This window comes from Coenobita brevimanus, chromosome 107 (assembly GCF_032717465.1).
Source record: "Coenobita brevimanus isolate Jiangsu-jjx chromosome 107, ASM3271746v2, whole genome shotgun sequence".
NCBI lineage: Eukaryota > Metazoa > Arthropoda > Malacostraca > Decapoda > Coenobitidae > Coenobita > Coenobita brevimanus.
In genome coordinates, this window is record NC_137060.1 from 25,085,238 (window position 1) to 25,107,260 (window position 22,023).

At 38.4% G+C, this 22,023-nt stretch overlaps 1 protein-coding gene across 1 annotated transcript in view; it reads right to left on the bottom strand.

Annotated features, from left to right (window-relative positions):
• The window catches only part of 5PtaseI (inositol polyphosphate-5-phosphatase A), a 50,073-nt gene that overhangs the window by 9,885 nt on the left and 18,165 nt on the right, over nucleotides 1–22,023 (bottom strand). Inside the window, exons 3-13 of the mRNA XM_080285667.1 lie at nucleotides 20,243–20,284; nucleotides 16,283–16,383; nucleotides 15,597–15,684; nucleotides 15,093–15,156; nucleotides 14,438–14,541; nucleotides 13,811–13,927; nucleotides 12,441–12,496; nucleotides 12,000–12,084; nucleotides 10,671–10,835; nucleotides 10,021–10,209; nucleotides 5,761–5,820 (exon numbers count right to left, since the gene is read on the bottom strand). Of these exons, the coding sequence (XP_080141793.1) occupies nucleotides 5,761–5,820; nucleotides 10,021–10,209; nucleotides 10,671–10,835; nucleotides 12,000–12,084; nucleotides 12,441–12,496; nucleotides 13,811–13,927; nucleotides 14,438–14,541; nucleotides 15,093–15,156; nucleotides 15,597–15,684; nucleotides 16,283–16,383; nucleotides 20,243–20,284 (1,071 nt within the window). The remainder of the gene's footprint in view (nucleotides 1–5,760; nucleotides 5,821–10,020; nucleotides 10,210–10,670; nucleotides 10,836–11,999; nucleotides 12,085–12,440; nucleotides 12,497–13,810; nucleotides 13,928–14,437; nucleotides 14,542–15,092; nucleotides 15,157–15,596; nucleotides 15,685–16,282; nucleotides 16,384–20,242; nucleotides 20,285–22,023) is intronic.

Genomic DNA, 22,023 nt, shown 5'->3' on the forward strand with positions numbered 1-22,023 from the left:
CAAGAATAAATTATAAGGCTTCATGCTACAAGAGATAAAAAGAAATGAGCACAAAGATGACAATGAGAATTTAATTGGGTTTGTGGTTCACGATTACACTATACTCTAAAATATAAGGATGAAAAATGGATCTCTGACAGCAGCTTCAAAAAACTTTCACTAAACACTTTCTTTAAACAATACGAAGCCATTCACAACCCTCTCAAACCCTAACATCAGAGTAACACTTCAGAATGTAAACCTCTATATATACAAAGGTTTCAAAATCACTAACAAATATTTGGCGAAGGCTATGTAAGAAGTAAATGTCCTCCATCACATATAATTTTCAATAATTAAGACTGAACATGCCTCAACTTTTTTTTTTTTTAGATTTCTTAAAAATATAAAAATAGTAAAATCTCTTAAACAGGACTTCTCTTAATCCTTACAGCATGGTGACCTTACAATTTATTCTCAGTATCTCCAGAAGAACCTATTCAGCTTAGGATTTTTTTCTTTTACTTTTCTTTTTTGTTGCTGTTGTTGTTTTATTGAATGGTCTAGATAACAGTAATTAACCCCATCCATTTATATAAAGTTATTCCCAAGCTAAATAAAATCATCTGAAGGTGGCAAGAATAAACTGAACCAAAACTTCACCATAGTTAACCCCATCAATCCTGTACTGTATTTTACAGTTTTGCTTTTGTCCTCCACAGTTTAATCTGCTTTGGCTAGATGCCTTGCAATGAAAGGGTAACTGACAGCTATATCCAACCTCTCCAGTTTGCAAAGTCTTTCCAAAGCTGAATATAACTGTCCTGAGTAGCAAGAAAATGAAAAACACGTAATCAGACAGCTGGGGTCAAGAGGTCAAAGAAAACAATGCTGCACTACCAGAAAAGTTATAAGTGAACAACAGATATATACTGTAATAGAAATGTACGAACATTTGGGAGATGGATCCCAAACTCACTAAACACCTGCTACTCAGATGAAGCAAGGTGTATCTACACCAAGAGCTGAGGAGATTATGGATATCACCTTCAACAATTAAAAACTCTCTCTCTCCATGATATCAAGTTAATATGGAGATCCAGACTAGGGAGGATATGGTAAAACTGAAATAAACAAAAATTGGAGCTGCACACATACACATGAAACTCAAGAAAAAAGCAGTGACTACTTAGTAATGATATAACGAAGCAGGTTCATAAAGTCAGAGGAATATTTTGTTATTCTCATTTTCTTACTAAACAATCCCCAAACTTAGGTTTCATTGATATGCCTTGATATACTGCATTTGCTTTTATTGTTGTTAGTGTTCCAGGGTCATCTGGACATAAACCTAGTGGACTGCAGACTGAGGGCTGCTCTTCTCTTGCAATCCACCATCCTCCTTTCAGGGGATCGAGAGGAAGCGGAAAGACACTTAAGCTGTCCTGTTGCACTACACTTGTGCCACATGAAGGCATCCCTCTCCAGTATCCTTTACTTGCAAAAGTGGGGTGTGTGAGCAGGGAAATGTTAAACTGAGGCAGAACACTCCATAGAAGACCACTGAACATTTCCATGCAACATTTAGTGATCTTGGCAACAAATGCACTTCTAGAAAATACTTAAGAGTATCTTCTTCAGTGGCTTTGCACTGTTATAGCATTATGTGCCTTGCTGGCATCTCTAGTGTTCATTTCATGATGAACAATTGCATCAACAAATATTGCACAGTGTGGCTTCCAAAAGAACTTAACAATGCACCCAGAATGCTGCCAAATACTAACTGCTCTGAAGTAAAAATTGAACTGAGAAGTACATTTATACATAATTCCCTTCAAAAGAATAAATTATTCCAAGAACTTTTAAAACCTGCATCATATATATCATCATCATCAAAAAGAACAAAAAATATGAGAGAAAATAAAGACAATATTTGCAGGTTAAAATTATGCAGTTCCAACTTCCTGCAGTAAATAATTTTTACCACTTTCCAAACACACGTATGCAAGTCTTCTAAAATTGCCTTACCACATACCAAGAACAATGCACCTGTACTGGAAAACAGTCCCATATACCTCTTGAAAGATGCAGTGGCCCAAGACCTGAAACACTTTTATGTACGGGCACTAACATGACCAAGCTGTGGAGCTGCTTGGCTATACAAATGCCCCTCAGCTACCTCCTTATCCCCCCAAAGAGATGGTGGAATGCAGAAGAAGGGCAACTTCAGCTTGCAGGCCACAAGGTACATATTAGCACTGGGCCATTACAACAAACGTGCAGGAACCCAAGAACTGACTATTATACCACAAATACAAAATATAGTAATGCACACATCTGGATACACTTATTTTGTTACTATATACAGTATACAGTTATAAAGGTATCCACTAACACATTCTTCACCATATGTGGGTACAAGGGAAAAACAATCAACACCATAGCCCTTTCGCAATACAGTACTTGGATTATCATTTACTCATCTGATCAGGCAATATATGATCAGTTACTCTGCAAATGAGCAAATTGAATAAGAATTCTTGAATAAAACATCAACAAAATTAAAAATACAGTAATAATCTTGAAATAAAAAATGCAGGCAAGGAAGGTAAACAAGCAATGTATGACAACAACAAACAACTCAATATACACAAGGCAGAATAACACATTAATACTCACACAAACGAAACACATGTAACAGACACACAAAACAGTCAACATCTGCTTAAGTTTCATTTTTAATGCTTCAACAGATAGAAGGTGGCTGATTAGATAGATCCAACAAGGCACTACCACAAGTGATGTGTAGCTATAAGCTTGATGTTCTTGTTACACAGTCACTGCCTTTAGGTAGATAATTCAGCCACATGTATGAAGAATTGAAATCTAAATGGAGGATCTTACACAATTCCAGATCTTTTTTATACATCTAACATTTCTTCTTATTAGTTGGTTCTGGTACCTGGTAAGTTTGCACACCAAGAAAACCTTAGCTGTACCAAGGCCAACTCCACCATGGCAGTTCCACAAGAGGAAGCATGGCAACACCACCATAACCACTTGCAATAACAACATATGCAGGGAAATCAAGTATGCCTTCATGCTGTGTACTGTTGTCTGCATTAGACCCATTGCCCTCATGCCATTTTAAGACATCTTGTGGTCTAGCGAATTACAGCGCTCCAATGAGATGTGGCCCATGTATAGGTATATCACTAAGGGGTGGCTGGAGTTTATTGCTTTTGTCATACCACTAAGGGGCAAATTGCTGATCATTGTTAAATTTAATGTCAGGACTGAACAGCTTTCACCTAGTACTGTACTATGCACTCCCAATGGGGCAATACTGGACTGAATGATGGATGGATGGATGGAATACTGCACCCATTTTCACCAACTCACAACACTCATACAGTTACTCACAACAATCATACATCCATACTCAATGACTCACAACACTCATGCAACTGCTCACAACAATTATGCACTCATACTCTGACTCACAACAATCATGCACCTACACTCACTGACTCAAGTCATGCACCCAAACTCACTGAAAACAACCATGCACCTAAATTCAGACTTGCAACAATCATGCACCCATATTCACCGACTCACAATATTCAGTAATCGTCATCAACCCAACTCAAACTTCCTATGACAGAGGTCTCAATATATGGCGAGGACATGTTCTAAATATCAACATTTTTCTATGTAGCTAGTAACAAAAACTGGGGAAAACTTGAAAATCAGCTTTCTATGTAGCAATGGCACTTTAATGGGTAAATTTTCTGCAAATTACTATGAATTTTATAGCAAAAAGGAACATCTAGGAGGAAGCATATAACAAGGATTTTTAGTTATTAATCCTGGGGAGCCCAAATATGAAGAAAGATAGGCACGAAAAATGAATGAGGTTCTTTCCCTAAACAGTACTTTAATACTGTGAATTAGACCTTGTTAGTTGAAACATACTATCTCTAGATGATTTTATTCAGCCTTAGAAAAGTCTCTTGTACTGAAGAGATTTATGAATGATGCATCTAATTCCTCCAGTCTGAAAAGTCTCTTCTAAGCTGAATACAGCCATCAAGAAGTTGCAAAGAAAAAAATAATAATAATAAAGGTAATTAATCAAAAATAAAACAATCCCAGGCTTATGGAGGTAATAATGAATAACATTATCACCACAATCCTAATTTCTTTTCTCAGCTAAGGATGAAATGAGGTAGGGTCCAAAGAAAAACGCTGACAGAGGAAGAATAAACAAAAAGTCTGTCTAATTAAATGGGTCGATATTTCATTCACTCACCAGTCAAGCCCCATGAATCCAGACTCCATCTTCCAATATACAGAAGTGGCATTTATCCATTACTTTTATTTCTGAACATACCGGTAACAAAAAGGGGTGAGCAATACAACAATGGGGTAAATAAGGGCAGGAGGGGGAAGTAGGACATTATCAGTTAGTTCCCATCAAGAGGGAGCTCATATCCACTATTAATGGTAAGAAACTATGCATGTACAGAACCCCAAGGGCATACCCACTGAACTACGACAATAAAAGTAACACAGTGATGATAACAAAAACAAGCGCATCAATAACCCACATAACGGCATAAGTTATAGCATGCACACATACAAACACATACTTCTCTCTCTCTCATTACCAAACTCACAACAGTCAGTAGGACTTCTTTAAAATGGCATATATAATAATGTTAAGGAACTGCAGCAAATTATACATTTAAAAATTAACAATTATTTTTTAAAAAGCAACAAAATAAAAGTATAAAGGATGAAGCAATATTTTTCCTCTTTTAACACCCAAGAAATATTCTGCATATTATATCAGTTCAGACTAGAGATCCAGCAATGTAACACAAAACGCACACACACAAAAGAAGAAAAAATGCAAAGAAGAAACATGAACTAACACTCAACACCACAAGATATCACTCTTATATAAATGAAAGCCCCAAGTACCTTCTTTAATAAATAAATAAAACACACACAGTTCAATATCAAGAATATGAAGGAAAAACTAAATGTAAATGAACATACACACACATACATTAATATTAATAATGAAATATCTGTAAGGAAATCACATTAGAAAAAAATAACAGAAAACACAATAATCCCAGACACACTAACAAACAAACATACAAAAAACAAACAAACACAGTGCACACACATTATTCAAACACAAAATATGAGACACAAAGACCAGAAATTTCTGCAAAACAAAAATGGCATGAGAAAATGGTGATCAAAACATACAGTACTCATACAAGAAAACTCACATGAATCACATACAAGTAAATTCTATTACAAAGATGCATTTTTCATTCTAATCCACCTACCGTCAAATGATTTAATTCAAGCTAGGTATTACTTCTTGTACTGATAGGATAGTAGTTGTAACTCCAGGATCATCTATGTGAACCTGGCAGATGGCAGGCTAAAGCTGTCCTCTCCTGCAGTCCATAATTCCCCTTTCAGAGATAGGAAGGAAGCTGAGGAACATTTGTGTAACCAAGCAAAGGAGAATCCCGGTTAAATCAATGCTAACATGAGAAGACATCCCTCTCCAGCACTACCTGTAATGATGGGGTTAACAAAAACTATGTCAACCTCCCTTCAGTACAAAAAGTCTCTCCTCAGCTAAATCAAGTCATCTGAAGACGGTGAGAATGAAATGAAAAAGGCATCACCCGGTTAAAGGGGCTACTAACTACAAGGAGCAGAAAAGACAGCACAAAATACCCGAGACCTCACCTTGTGGTCACCCATGGTCGTGTTGAGGCCGATGATGTCATACTTCACTTTCCCTCCACTCTGAAACACAACAACACATCAGCAGAAGAAAAGACTGTCTATCTATCCCTCTATCTACCTACTCATCTCTCTACCTATCTATCAATTTGTCTACCTATGTACCTACCTAGCCATCTATCTACCACAAACAAATCACCACCGCATCATCCTAATCTGCCACCAAGCCATTCTCAATCCATCTTACACCATTCTTGTTCATATTACGTACCTCTTTAACCCATTCTTCTACCTCACCCCAAATCTCCTTCTCTCCCTCCATCTCAGATACACTCTCTTAGTCAATCCCCCACCCTCCATTCACTTATACAACAACCAGATGTACAGTACCACTTCTAAAAATGAAGACCTTACTGCTAATATCAGATATTCTGCAACAACTGTCATCACTATATAACTAACACATAAATTACTGTATTTCGCGGCATGTAAGACGCAGCATTGTGAAAGACGCACCCTAATTCTGGCAGGGCAGTTCTGTGAAAAAAAAGTTTGCCCCAACCAAGACTGCAGTAAGGTTTCTTGATAAGAGCCATTACCACCAGATACACACTCACCTTTCAGAATCTATTCATTACTGATCATCAGCCTTTGGTTTCTTTTTTTATATACAAAGAATGGTACAGGAAAAGAAAACAATGCCCCTTCTTGACAAAACGTGACTGATATGAGCCACTATCACTTAGATACAACACTCACCTTTCAGAATCTATTCAGTACTGCTCATCATCCTTTAGTTTCTTCTTTTATGTACAAAGAATGATACAGGAAAAGAGAAAACAAAACCCCATCTTAACAAAACGTGACTTCAAACCATGAGGCCATCTCAACTTTGTTGATAAAAATGTATCAGTAAACTGATATAAACACTGTTTTTAATATTTTATGAATTTAAAACCACAAATGAAGTCAATAAACTCTATTCTTTCATTCACTGACGAAAACATAAAATACAATGAATGTTCACATCAGTTAATTTATCCTAAAAGAACCCCGTCATATTCCACACCTGTTATGGAATTCCCTCACATTGCCTTGACTCAAGCACAATATCAGACTACTACCATCATTAATCATGCACTCTAACTAACCTGTAATTACCTCCACAAATAATATAAAAAGGTAGCACTTGTAAATACATAAATTACAATGTTTTACAACCAAAGTTCAATATAGCAAGGCTGCTTGGGAACAGGATAGACAGCTGTTTTTACTCTCTTCTCTCAGTATCACTCCTTCACTGTCAGCTATGTTTGCCTTGCAGCATCAACAATTAAAAATGTATGCTTCACTGATCATAATTTACTATAAACATTCATTTCAAAACATACTATGGTGAAAACATCCATTGTTACACCTTAGTAACACTGCTGCCTCCCAGTCGCTAGAAAGCAGTCTCTACCCCTTCCTCTCAGTATCACTTCCTCACTGTCAGCGATGTTTCCCTTGCAGCATCAACAGTTAAAAATACGTTCTTCACTGATCACAATTTACTAAAAACAGACATTCATCTCAAAACATGTCGAGAATGGTGAAACTATCTCTTAGCAACACTGCTGCATCCCAAGCGCTAGACAACTGGCTCAACCCTCTTCTCTCAGTATCACTCCCTTACTGTCAGCTGTTTTCCTTGCAGCATCAACAATTAAAAATGCATATTTCTCTTACCAGAATTTGCTAAAAACAGACATCCATCCCAAAACATTCGAGTACTGTGAAAACATCCATTTTTGGTCTTAACACTGCTGCCTCCTAGTCGCTATGGTACACACACACACACGCACACATGTACACACCACATGCAACATTCGCTCACCTCTGAAACATTTACATCAGTCCATTTTGGAGTACCCAGTGGCTTTATTATATGCCAAAAACATCAAAATGTATTTGGTTGTTCAATATAAATATCATCACTTAAGGACATGAAATATCTCAAACAATTTATTCATCCAAACATCGTCAGTGCAAGACTAAAGGTGTACAGCACCATTGATCCTAAATTTTCCATGGTTGCATCTGTCATGATCACCTAAAACCTATATTCACTTCATATTACTGACATGGTGAAAATTTCACTAGTCTTCAAATCCTGAGAATTCATCACTACTTCCCCCCGAGTCCTGAAGCATCACTGGAAGTCACCTCAGTCATCATCACTGTTTCACTGTCACTTTCATACAGTTAATGGTCCTCAGTACCATCCATTGAATTGCTTATACCACACTTCATACGATTTTAACTTGGCAATCGTTTTAACTGAGCACAGGCGATATTCAGACTTGGGGCATTTGATACAGCCCACATTAACCTCCTCAGTACATGTTTCCTGAACTGAATAAAATCATATGGCGAGCATGAATAAACTACCCTATAAAATACATTGCTGGGCTGAAGGGATTATAATAAGCGGATTATCAGTTCCCTAGCCTGACTCTTCCCACTTCTACTTCCTTAACTACACCCACACCAAACTCTCACCTACACCTTAGGATTCTGGTCGTTTCGGCCGTAACGTCCAAAATGGCAAACGATTTTACAACCTAACCTAACCTAACAAATTTGGACGTTACGGCCTAAATGATCCCCATTGCCGATCATGAGAGCTTTGCTTAGGCAGCAGAGATGCAGAGAGTGAACGTTATCAATCATTCTGATCGCTTCGTCTGCTAAGAATACAGCAGAAATGGCGGACGCTGATATGAATGCCCGTCAGGCACTGCTATTTCAGATATTGCATCAGTTATGCTACTCAGTGAATTTTATCCTATTTTCATAACAAAATACTGTAATTGGGTGTGTCCTGAGTTGCATAGACATTGCTAAAGTACTTCACTTAGCTGAAAAAGTGAAGCTGTAACTTCGTTAGCTTGCTAGAGTAGGGTGTACGCTAGACACTAAACTGCTAAGTTGCTAAACCGCTAAACCCCTTGACGGTATTGGCCAGTTGAGCTGAAAACAATCCCGTGAATGCTTTGTGTTCTTGAACTTGCATGTTTTAATATCTGCTGCATATATACACTCACAAAATATCACAAAAGTAACTGACCTAATTAGGGTTACTGAATTTCCATACGTGACGAAAGTCTGTTTTGATGACTTGGCAGTTTCACTAGCCAGCATCTCTCCAGCATGATTGCTTTGCTAGTTAGTGAATGGATGGCAAGCAAAGTGGTCATGATTGCCTTTCAGAAGGTTAGCAGACAGTTCACCAGTGAGCACGTTAGCTTGCTAGAGTAGGGTGTACGCTAGACACTAAACTGCTAAGCTGCTAAACCCCTTGACGGTATTGGCCAGTTGAGCTGAAAACAAACCGTGAATGCTTTGTGTTTTTGAACTTGCGTGTTTTAATATCTGCTGCATAGATACACTCACAAAATGTCACAAAAGTAACTGACCTAATTAGGGTTACTGTATTTCCATACGTGACGAAAGTCTGTTTTGATGACTTGGCAGTTTCACTAGCCAGCATCTCTCCAGTATGATTGCTTTGCTCGTTAGTGAATGGATGGCAAGCAAAGTGGTCATGATTGCCTTTCAGAAGGTTAGCAGACAGTTCACCAGTGATCATGTACGTTAGCTTGCTGGAATAGTGTGGATACTAAACTGTTAAATTGCTAAACCGCTAAACATCTTCACGATGTTAGCCAGTTGAGCTGTAAACAAACCCGCGAAAGTTTTATGTGTTTCTGATCTCGGGTGTTTCTTAAATCTGCTGCATATACACATTAGTGTATATTATTTTTAAAAATAAAATCAAGTCTGCATACTGTAGAAAACACCTGTGGTTGCTAAGCATTGAGATGATCATCTTTATAAGAGTTTCTTCTCAGTGAAGCCTAACTAACCTGCCTTAGTCTAACGTGCAGGACGCATGGGGATATTTTAAGGTAACTTTGAGACAAAAAAGTGCATCTTATATGCCGCGAAATACGGTATAACACCACTACCCCAAGGCAAAGATCTTCTATTGCCAGATGCCTGTCTAGTCTGGGGTGATCACAAAAATATTGCCTCCACATCACCCTGTCCTCTGCCATCTGGCTGCACTTCCAAGACACACAACCCTCTCTCTTGACACCTCTCTACTCCATCCTCCCCATGTCATCCTGTCTCCCCCATCAACTCACTCATATACACCATCCTAGTCAATCTCTCATTCTCCATACTCTCCACATAGCCAAACCATCTCAAAGAACTTACAGAGTCTACAAGCTTTTTTGCGGCTTTGTCAAGTATGATTCTGTCACACCACGAAGGGCATCTGGTCTGCATGTAGCTGGACCCATCACCCCCTGCACCTTCCTCAAATGGGTAGCTTGGTGGAAACCCAATGGGGAACTCAGTTAGTCTGCCTCCAAACTGGGACAGCTCTTGGTCAAATTCACGAAGCTGGGGATGAGAAACAAAAGACATCGGCAAACATCATCACCATACTAATCCTATTACTTACTAAACTAAAAGGGAGAATAATCGAAAAACAGTAATGGTACGTAACTAAAAAATACTACTCTTAGTCTCTTACACAAGATTAACTAATAATATAAGTAGCAGTACTCTCAATCTTAGCAGAGGATGTATGTAGACAAAATGCTGTTTAAAGTAACATTCTTCTAGTTCTTCGTTGTGGGGTAAAAAGCAAAAAATAAACTCTTCTACTTAAAAAAAAATAACTGTATAATGTAAGTGATGAAATAACTCCTTCAACAGCATTTAGAATAATTTTATAATTGGGGTGGGGAAAATACTTCAACAATATTGAGAATATCTATAATGGGGTGGGTGAAATTCTTCAGTACTGTTCAGAATAACTTTGTAACACAGTGTAGGAAATATTTCAATGGCATTCTCACCCAGCTGCCATTATCCTTCAAGAACGTATTGTTGTGGTCACGGTGTTTGAAGGACTTCTTGGACACTGTTAACTGCACCTGTCCCTTGTTGTCTCGGTACTCTTGTGCTTTCTCACATGTGTCTGGTAGCTCTGTGTCCACTGCCATGCAGCCTTGCGTCAGTTTCTGGCACAGAGAAGGTTTACAAAATTACCACCATCATTGTCTATGTTATCAGCAGCAGAACCAAACACTATTATTCTTACCTTCCTTATATCAACATCAACATTATCCTGTTTCTCCCATCATCACCATCTAAACTCTTTCCATCTAAACATGAGGAAGGTAGATTCCAGAAACAAGGAAAGAGACAGTATAAGCAGGGAGAACTATCACCATCACACCCTGTGAAATGAGCCACACAGTCATTCATATGTCATTCAAATGAAATCCTGGCTCCAATTCACAAGCCTAACCACCAACTGGACAAAATGCATAAACCTGAAAGCCAGAGAAGTTCAAAACATGGTATAAATCCCTTCACTACACTTATGTACAGGGTGGTCCATATATAATGCTCTTTTTCCACTTTGCATTGAATCCCATTTGTTGTGGGAGGGCTCAGCCAGTGTTATAACTTCTGTCCTGTATCATTAATATATTTCTTCCTTTCACTGTTAAACCCACAACCACACCAGCAGACTAAGCCACTCCCAAAACACACAAGGTACCATCAGGCGAGAGTTCGGCAGGGCATTATTTATAAACTGCCCTGTATTTTCATCTTACTCAGGCTACCACCAATTATATTCACGATAGGACAGGCCTTTATTAACAAATGGGTTACTTATGGCTGCATTCAACCCCTCCACTAAGCTGAATAGAACTGGAAGAAGTAAGAATAAACTGGAAAATATGTCAATAACACAACAGGGTGAATAAAGGCTGTACCAAACTATTACAAAAAGTCCACAAAAGCAGGACAATAACAGTCTGGTGGAAGTCATGATAAGGCACAAAAATGTCACTGATGCATAGGGGTTAGAGTGGTGTCTGAAAGGATGTGACTTTTATTGTTGGCTGGGGATGGAAACAATCTGACTGAGTTTCATCAAAATGGACTTTACTGGTTTTCCACAAATCCCACCTTGTCACAGAAATATATCCACTAATACCATCATACCTGTCCTGAGTGAGCCAACCTTAGCATGCATTAATTACACAACGAAGGTATTTGCAACCAAACAGCAATATGTGCAGGTGTATGGCATGTATAAGGACCACTGGGACTTAGGGAATAAGTCAGATTAAGCCCATAATACTAAAAAAAATCTCTTGACAACCTCTTACCGCGACCACCTCCTTTGTGTTCAGTCGAAAGTTGAAGTCCCCAAAGATGAAGATGGGCACTCGCTCGAAGCCATCATTGTGAAACCTGCAATACACCAGATATCATTATCTTAACCTTTTCCCAACTTAAGATGGGGTGAGGTAAGATTCAGAAAACACGGACAGAGAATGCAATAAATGAGAAGAAAATACTGACAGAAGGAGATACAGTACTAACTAAAAGTCTGCCACACTCATTCACTCACAATTAAAGCCCCTGGAATACTGACCCTACTTCACCAAGAAACATGACATATTCACACCCGATCAGAAAGCTGCTGTAGGCCAATACAACTTTTAACCAAATGTCTGGTGGTAGCATGAATACACTAAATAAAATAAATAAATAAAAAAGTCACATTAGTGTTGAATGTTATTTTATGAGACTGCCACTTTACCTACCTGTCCAGTGTGTGTTCCAATGCTCTCTTGCGGTTCAGGCTGTACACTGACGGGAACTGAACAAGAGAGAATAACAGTGGTATATCATTACCATAATGGCCATATTCTGGTTATCGTAAAACTTCATAGCACTTCTTTCTAGATGATTTACTTTGCATATTACACTTTCATATTATCTTGCATGCTTTTGTTAACCTTTTGTGCACCTGGTAAAAAGGCATAACCCAGAACGCCAGTGATGTCCTGAAAGACCCAAATTTAATTTTAGGATTTCTGACATATGCACAAAGTTACAAATGTTAAATTTTGTAAATATGTTGCCCGGGGCACAGCACATGTAACCAATCCACCATGTGTCCCTTTTGTGTTTTATTTTTGTGTTTTTTTTTGGGAAAGTAAAATTTTTATGATTTTCAAAATTTTTGAAAGTTTGCACATGTAATGAGTAATGAGGCATATATTTTTAGGTTACATAATTCTTACTCATTCAGCATGCTCTAAACATAATAAAATAAATGCATTACTGTTTTAGGTACAGAGTAGCTTATATTTTACTTTACAAGAGAACAGTACAACTTTGTAGATACGTGGCAGCTTATATTTTATGTTACAAGAGAACAGTACAGTTTCCAACAGTGACAAGACTAAAATCTAATATCTACAAAAAAGTTCTATCAGTTCTCTTTACTATGAGATAAAAAACTATCAGATACCCTCCTATCTTTGCATATAATTAAATGAAGCTATGTAGATATATTGATGGTTTGAGATAACAATAATATTTCTATTTATTTAAACTGCAAAGTAAAGTCAGACTGATGAAACACTATAGTATTTACCCACTCCCTGAAGGTCTGCATTATACTGTCACATAAATAATCATCCTGATTCTACGAGGGGGAAAAAAAAAAAAAAAAAAAAAAAAATCAACCACCATGAAAAAAACAGTTTACAGTAAGTGGATTCTACTTTGACATGCTAAATCTTCAGTATTCCTGCTTGATTCTACCCAAATTATAACTTATGATTTAGGTGAAATATGCCTGCACTGCTATTCTTTTGATGTGCATAGGTGAAATAGCTGACAGATAATCTTAACCTAGTAAATCAGAATCACAATACAATGCAAATAAAATTGCTAGTCTGTGATCTTCGATTTAACCTTATAGCCTGTTGTTATCAAATTAAACATCCTTTACTTTATGTAGGGGCAAACAAAAGTTTTCTCTCTATCTCTCCTGAAATACTAAGATTCTGCCTACCTGTCCATCACTCTCAAAATACAATACAAAACATAATGACGGTCGTTCTAACATATGATCATTCACCTTTTTCCAACCCACTCCACACTCCCCCCTCCCTCAACTGACCTCCTCCATAGCGACGAAGTTTGAAGCATCATGGAAGAGGTGGATATTGACGAGATCAAACTTCGTCCCATTGAGGCACCACCGCGTACGCATGAATCCCTTACGCGACCATTTGCACTGGAATCAGCAAAGAAGGTTAGTCAGCAGGTGGAACAAATATGAAAGAATATGAAAAGGACATGTGGAGGGGGAAGGGGCAATAGGATGAGGTGAATGAAAAATTGTGGAATATGAGATTGAAAAGTGGAGGGGGAAACCAAAAATGAAGTGGAGAGGTATAAAAATGACACAGTCGGTACAGGAGAGTTTACCTGCAGGTGGAGGAAACATAGAATATGAGAATGAGAGCTGGATGGGGTGATTGAGATGAAGGAAACATGGAATATGAAAATGACAGGGGGAGGGGGAGAACGAGGATGAGGGGGAGCGGTATATGAAAGAGGGTGGTTTGAGCTAGAGGAAGGGCGACATGATGGTACAGAACAGGATAATATGGAGGCACCCTTACTGACTGAAGCATCTGACCACAGACAGACAGAAGAAATATCCTCATTTAATCTCCGGAATCCTGACTATCAATTCCTTCCCCCCCGGCTTAGCAAAGACATCCAGGCCCCCAAGTCTCACCTCTGGGAAGAATTCTTGGGGGAACTTTGATTTTTCCTTGGTAGTGACGTCCTCAATGTTGCCTGAGTACTCTCGCCGGTCTTGACACTCCATAAACTTCTTCTCTGAAACATACAAATCATCATCATCACCACCTCCACCACCACCATCATCATCATCATCATCATCATCATCATCATCATCATCATCATCATCATCATCACCACCACCACCATCATCATCATCATCATCATCATGGTTGTTATCATTATTCTTTTCCCACTTTAAGATGGGATATGGTAGAATCCAGAAACATGATAAAAAGGTGTGAGTGTTGAACTATCACCAATATGGCCAGTGAAATGGACTTGACATTCATTCACACATCAATCATGCTTTCAAAATCTGGCTCCTCACATGCATAATCATCTACACAAACATTTTGACATTTTTTGCTTTCACATAAACCTGTCAAACAATCATTCTGTTGACAATCAAGCTTAAAAATGGATGCTAAACCTTTGTGAAGTGTGTCTTAAATACTGTAACATACCAACTCAATCATCTGTCAATTTCCTAACCTTCTCAACTTCCATCTTGCACACTCATTTACCGTATCACCATAAAAACAGACATCAAGAACTAAAAGCCAGCATTATAACAAAGTGCAACTAACCTTCGAAGTCCCATATCTGCAGGTCCTGCACGTTTTGATGAATAAAGTAAAGGTTCCCGAGAGCCTGTGGGGATATGGTGAATGAAAACCTGAGTAATCATCATCATGACTTTTATTTCCAACTAAACACTAGGTGACGTGGGATTCAGAACATGAGAAAATGTACCAAGGTTGAGGAACTATGGTATCAACATCACGCAAAGTGAAATGGGCCACACAAAAATCAAAATATCATTCCAGCCCTTGAAATCCTGGTTCCATCTCCTTAGAATACCTAATGCCTATCTGCACATAATTTTGCATTTAACTTTTTGCTGCACTTCACATACCTCTGTCAAATTTAGTCATTCTGTCAATTAAAAGTTAAAAAAAATAAAGTGCCATACTCTTGCAATGTGTTCCTCTGCACATGCTTTATCCAACTACTGTACTTCAATTTCTTGTCAAGTCCTCCTCAGCTTTTTAATATGCTCATTTACCACATCCATCTTCCATGCAACTCACCGTAAACTTCTCAGCTGACTCATATTCTTCATCAAGGTAAACTCTGATCTTGTCGTATGGCAGCATTGTCCCGCGGTTCATCAATGACCTAGGTGGAAGAGAAGGTGTCAATGATCATCACCACCACCACCACAACCTTCATCAGATTAGGAAAATGCCACCCTCACTTAACCTATTCAATCCAGTTATGTACTGTTTATCTTATTCCTGCTATTTTTTTAGAAAATGATATTCAGCTTATGGGAGACTTTCTGAATGGGAGGAGGAAAGCACAGGCTGCATTAAACCTTTTAATCCCATGACATCTTTTCTCTTCTTTCTATCATTAGACAATCTTATTGACTTTACAACAGATTTCCAGTAGTGAAGGGGTTAATAAAGGCTATACCTAATTCCTCCAGTTAGAAAAACCTCCCTGAAGCCAAGCATCATCGTTCAATCCAATAACAAAACATCATTAGAGGGATATGGTTAACCCTTTGACATATATGTTCTAATACAAACAAAACAGTCTGGTATCAACAAGTACTGAATATAAACAGCATCCCCAGACTGAGGTGATTAAATATTTGGACTCAGCAGCCTAACCCCGTGGCCATATGCTCCTGATAATGAAGTAAAATGGGGCATTTTAACCACTCCATCATCTTGCTGGGACTAATGTCTCTGTGGTACATGTAACTCACCTAATGAAGTGCTCAACATGCTGCATGCTCTCCTCGTAGTTTTTGCCTCCGACCTCTTGGCAGTGGAGGGCTATGAAATGTGGCTCTCTCTCCTCCACCGTCTGTTGGGGAAGAGGACGAGATGTGATCAAACGAGGAAGATGTGATCAGCTGATGCCCAGTGTTCCCTGGACACCTGGAGGGGCTGCTGGGCTGTATCTAAATGAGGATCTTGATGGGGCACTCACCTATAAGGAGATCTTTGAAGGGGACTTGGAAGCAACTGCAGACTATTTAGTGGCAACCTTTACTGAGAGTCAGGTCTTTGATCTAAAATATCATAACTTTTACATACAACTACTGCTACAAATTGCAGTCAAATGTAACTGAACACCAATTTGGTAAGCAATTTTAAAATTTAAGTTAATGAAGACTTACCATAAAAAAATTACATCATCATCATCATCATCTGGACCTCCTTTCCCACCCTAGGGCAGGGTGAGGAGTAACAACGTCCAGACATCCCAATTTTGCCCAATCCAATGGGCCATGCTTCCATTCACCCATCAAGTCCCCCAAATCCTGGTTCTATCTGATATGCCAAAAACTCCCACCATGTTCAGCAGCTTCACATAAAGGTATCCAATTGAGTCAATCCAAATGCTGTCATGTTAAAAAGGGGTGCCAAGATTGTGGCGTCTGGCAATAGATAGATAGAAATCCCTGAGCATGCATTTCTTCATACTACATTCATCCAGTCAGCTCGATCTCGTCAGTCCCTTAGCCTCACCGACTTCCATACTTTTCTTCCTCTCACACTCATCCACCATAACCCTCCATCTTCTCCTTGGCCTACCTCGCCTCCTCCCTCCTTCAACTTCGCTCAGATATACTTTAATCTACTGTTATCCATTCTCTCCACATGACCATACCATCTCAGTATATTCTCTTCAATTCTGGTGTCCACAGACTTTCTCACTCCACATCTTTCATGAATCATATTATTTTGTATCCTTTCTACTCTCTGTACTCCACATATATTCCTCAGCAGTCCCATCTCCACTGCTCTCACTCTTGACTTTTCATTTTCATGCCATACCATAGTCTCACATCGATATGTTAAAGATGGCACTAACACTCCTTCATGTAAGCCTCGCAAAGCTGCAACACTCATGCCTCTGTTTCTAATCATGGCCTTCATAGCACCAGCTACCTTCCTTCCTTGTGTCACTCTACTTACCACTTCTTATGCAGATTATCCTCTCTCTTCTATTACTGTACCCAGGTATTTGAACTCTTCTCACCAATTCCAGTCACTCTCCATTCACTGTAACATCACACTGGGAGACACCTTCCCTCTCAATTACCATCACTTAGCTCATATATCATCTAATCCTGTGCTGCCCTATGAGAAGCGAGGAAGCCCAGGGCTAGGCAAATTGGTCCTGATATTTAAGATGAGAGTGACCAGCCTCACTTATCCCCAAGTGGCATTACATGAGCAATAAACCCCAACCATCCCTTGGATATAAATCTGCACCAGCTCAATCCGATTGGGGCACCCTAATTACCCACTAAACCACCAGGTGCCATAATTTGGTTTTATGGTTACCACCCAGCATAGTAAATGGTTTCCTGGTGTACAGGAAACCATTTGGCTTGTCACTCACTGTAGAGTCCTGTAGACAGAAGGAAGAGGAAAGAATGAAGGAAAGATAGAAGAGGAAGGCAGGAAAGAAGGAAGGATGAGAGGTAAGGGCAGTCACCCAAGAGAAGCACTACATCAAGCGAGTGGATTAAAAAAAAAAAAAAAAAAAAAATTGCTTATAATACTGGTAAGTTCTATTATAATGTATAGTATACGAACCAAAATGGCTGCCCAGAGGAAAAAAACAAGCTACCATGATAAAAACTGGAAGAAAAACAATATACATATACATAAAATAATGACAATACTAATACTAACACTAATACTAATAATAATAATAAAACTAATAATAATATTGATAATGATATTTAATGACTCTACTACCTAGCAGGTATATGTGTAGCAAATCTAAAAAGAAAGAAATACTAGTAAGTGCCAATAGTTAACCTTGTGATGTGCAGCACAGATCCTGGAGGCTTATATGATGTGCAAATGAGAGTCTGGCTCATTTCACTGGCCATGCTGTTTACATTCTCCTTGTACATGGATCCTACCTCATCTCATCTTTAAGTTGGAGTAAGAGTCAGGGCCATAATGATGGTGAATATATGAATACTGTATTATACTGTACTGTACAACATTAAATTGTGCCAGAAATAAAGAAAAAAAAAGGACTGTCATCATCAATCTCATCATCATACCCTTATGTTCCACATCATCCCTGTCAGTATAATATCTCCTCTGCTGTACCCTTGCTACTCCCACACAACCTTACTGTATTCAGCTTAGGCAAGACCTCTCATAATGAGGGAACTGATGAAGGCCATCTGTAACTCCTTTGCTTAAAAGTCTGCTCTGCCAAATACAATTGTCTGTCAATGATGAGGGAAAAATATTAAGAGAGAAATATTATCTATCTATACCAAGACGCCATAATCTCATAAGGGGTGGCCATTTGTCTCTGAGTTAATTGTTTTCCAGGGGGGTACACTAACCCTCCACAGACACCCACACACATTAAATATATATATATATATATACTGTACTGTACCGATGTTACTAGGGAATGATCCAGAAACAGGAAAACTATCACCAAAGTGCCTCATCAATCATCATCATCATCATCAGCTCTGACACCTTGCTTCTTTCTTCGAACCTCCAAACAGGGGGTGGCCACGAGAAATTCCTCCAGGCCACTTTATCCTCACACAACTCTCTCAAACACCCCTCTTCCTCTTCTTTCTCTTCCACCAATACACCAATATACTGCTTCACTCTCTTCATTCATGCCACGTCAGATCTGTCTCAACCAACACTCCCATCAATCTCATTTTCACAAACATCTTTTGGCACTCTATTTCTACATTTTCCTTTTTTTTTTTTTTTTTTTTTTTCCCTCAGGTCTTCAAAATTCTCTGTCCTATCCCACACCCCTACATCTTCCTTACTAGATCATTACCCTCTTGGCCTTCCACCCTTATTTACACTCACATATCTCCCCTGATGCATTACATCAGAATCATCCGTGGGCAGAAAAACATCCTTAACCTCTCTCACCATCCCAATCACATTCACTCCTTCAATATGACCATACCATCTAAGCACACTATTCATTTATCAGATGAACTTACATGACATCCTTCATAAGTCCTAGTTATCTTACCAGGAAACCCTTTCAATAATGATATGTATTATTCACCTTACTCTTCCTCTCTCATGACGACTTCGTTCAGCACAAGAGAGACTTTTCACACTGTTGGCTACAAATTTACTGACCCTTTCACTTAACTGGTCCTTCCTAACTTGAATAAAACAGTTAAGTCTTCATTATATGTTGCCTTATGTCCTTTAATCTGCAGTCAGCTCATTGCTCTGAAGAGACTACAGTGCAGCTGTGCCAGAAGCATATCACATGACAGGTAATGAACTTTAACTACCATACCAGAGGCTGAAGCTACCAACAATCTGCACAAATAACCTGCTGGTGTTAGCTGTGACATACAAGAATGATATATAAACTTCCCTAATGTTTTCAAGTACGCAGCCTATTCACGTTCTGTGTGTGTGAGAGGGAAAAGGCAGGGAAGACATAAAATAAAAATCTTTATTTCCTTAATATTTTAGCCTACACAGCTTTTCCTCACTTTCCATTAGGACAGGCTCTCAAGTAGTCTACACCACTTGAGAAATACAGACATTAATTTCTTTAATTTTTCTTGCACCTTTTCACCCCACTCAATTTATCCATTTGTATGTAATGAAAATTCAAAAATCATACAACTATCTCTCTCTTACTTGCTTGTACAATTGGAAAAAGGCATCAGTTACTTTACCTTCAAGAATTCCGTGATCCATGGCTTGAGCATCGTGTCCGGCTGAAACAGAAAATGGGAACTGATGATGCCAAATTTGCTGCAGATATTTTAAAGTTTTTGCATACAAAAATTACACAAATACAGTGTAAATGAGGACAAATGTAATGTCTATTGCAGTTTAGGCGATGGATACCCAAGAGCAAATATTAATATTCTAAGGCAGAGGGCACCATACAGATTTTATTCTTACTGCTACTAAGCAATTGTATCCATCTTGGGAAAGTAATGGACCAGAGAAGTCTTTTATCTAAACATCCAGTTTAAATAAATTTGCTTAGACAAAAAAAAAATAATAAAAATAAATAATAAATAAATAAAATATCTGGAGGTAGGAGAAAAAAAGAGGGGGGATGAGGGCATTATACTTACCAAGATTTTCAAGGGTATCACTTTACACTGTCTTCAAGTCATGCCATATATCAGTACACTGCCTACTGCTTGCTAGTACATTCTGACAAAGTTGACATGAACAAAACTATATCTGGGCATTTATGTCCCTACTTCATAATAATCCCTCCTCAAAGACAACTAAAGGGCCACAGGATGAAACTACCCTACCATAGGAAGGTTTAAGTCAGGTGAAAAAGGTTGACAATTAACACAATTTCAGTTACAGTATCTGGGAAAATTCTTCCATTTAACCCCTTGCTGATCTACTGACATACTGTATTTTTAATTTTATTCTTGCAATCTCCAGAAGATTCTACCCAACTTTCAACCAACCTCTATTTATGAAGGCATTAATGATGGCTAGATTTAATTCCTCTGGCTGAAACTGACACTCCAAAATGAAATGAAACTGTGAAAAGGTAGGTAAAAAACAAAATCAATGTAGTAGAGTGGTTAAACAATTCATGGCACTGTGAAAAAGACTCTTGTATTTTTTAGAGACCAGATCATGCTCCATGTAAACCAGTGATTAATTCTGTGCTTCAACAAAAATGCCACCCATCACCATGACTCTGAACTACACAAAGGCATTCTTCTAGCAACCTCCATCACCTCAGTCCTAGTCAGGTATACACAGTTCTGATCATAGGCCAGGGTTATGTTTCAGTTCATCAAAACTTATTCAATGCAACTGGTACTGTATCATATATTAGTGGAACTGGTAAATCAGCTTTATGGGCAGCAATATAACTCTGACACGCAATTTTGGGGGTAATGCACATGGACTTTGACCTTTTCACAATGATGATATATGATTATACCGTATAGTAGTTGTTTTAAGATACAGTTGTTTTTCCTTCAGCCCTGGATGGACTTTCTGAACTGGAGGGATTAACTATAACCTTCATTAACTCCTTATTACAAGTCATCTTTACTACCTTCATTATAAACATCTGGCAGCAACAAGACTAAAATGTAATGATATCCCTCGGTTTATCAAGTCAACAGCAAAAGGGAAACTTACAGAATGGTGTCTTATAACTATGAAAATGTATTACTATCAGCAACTCATACAGGAAGTCTTTGCTACAGGTCTACAGCATGTTCAAATATCAAAACACTTCCCACACAACTGGTACTACAAAACTGGGGACAATGGCAAATCAGCCTTGACATCAGCAAAGGAACTGCAATAGGCAATTTTCCTGTAGCTTAATTAGGATTTTACCTCTTGCATCCACATGACATCCTTTTTAGCTGACTCTTGCTTTTACCCAGTAATTTTATTCAACTAAAGAAAGGATTCTTGTACTGGAGGGGTTTATTAAGACTACATCTAACCTCTACAC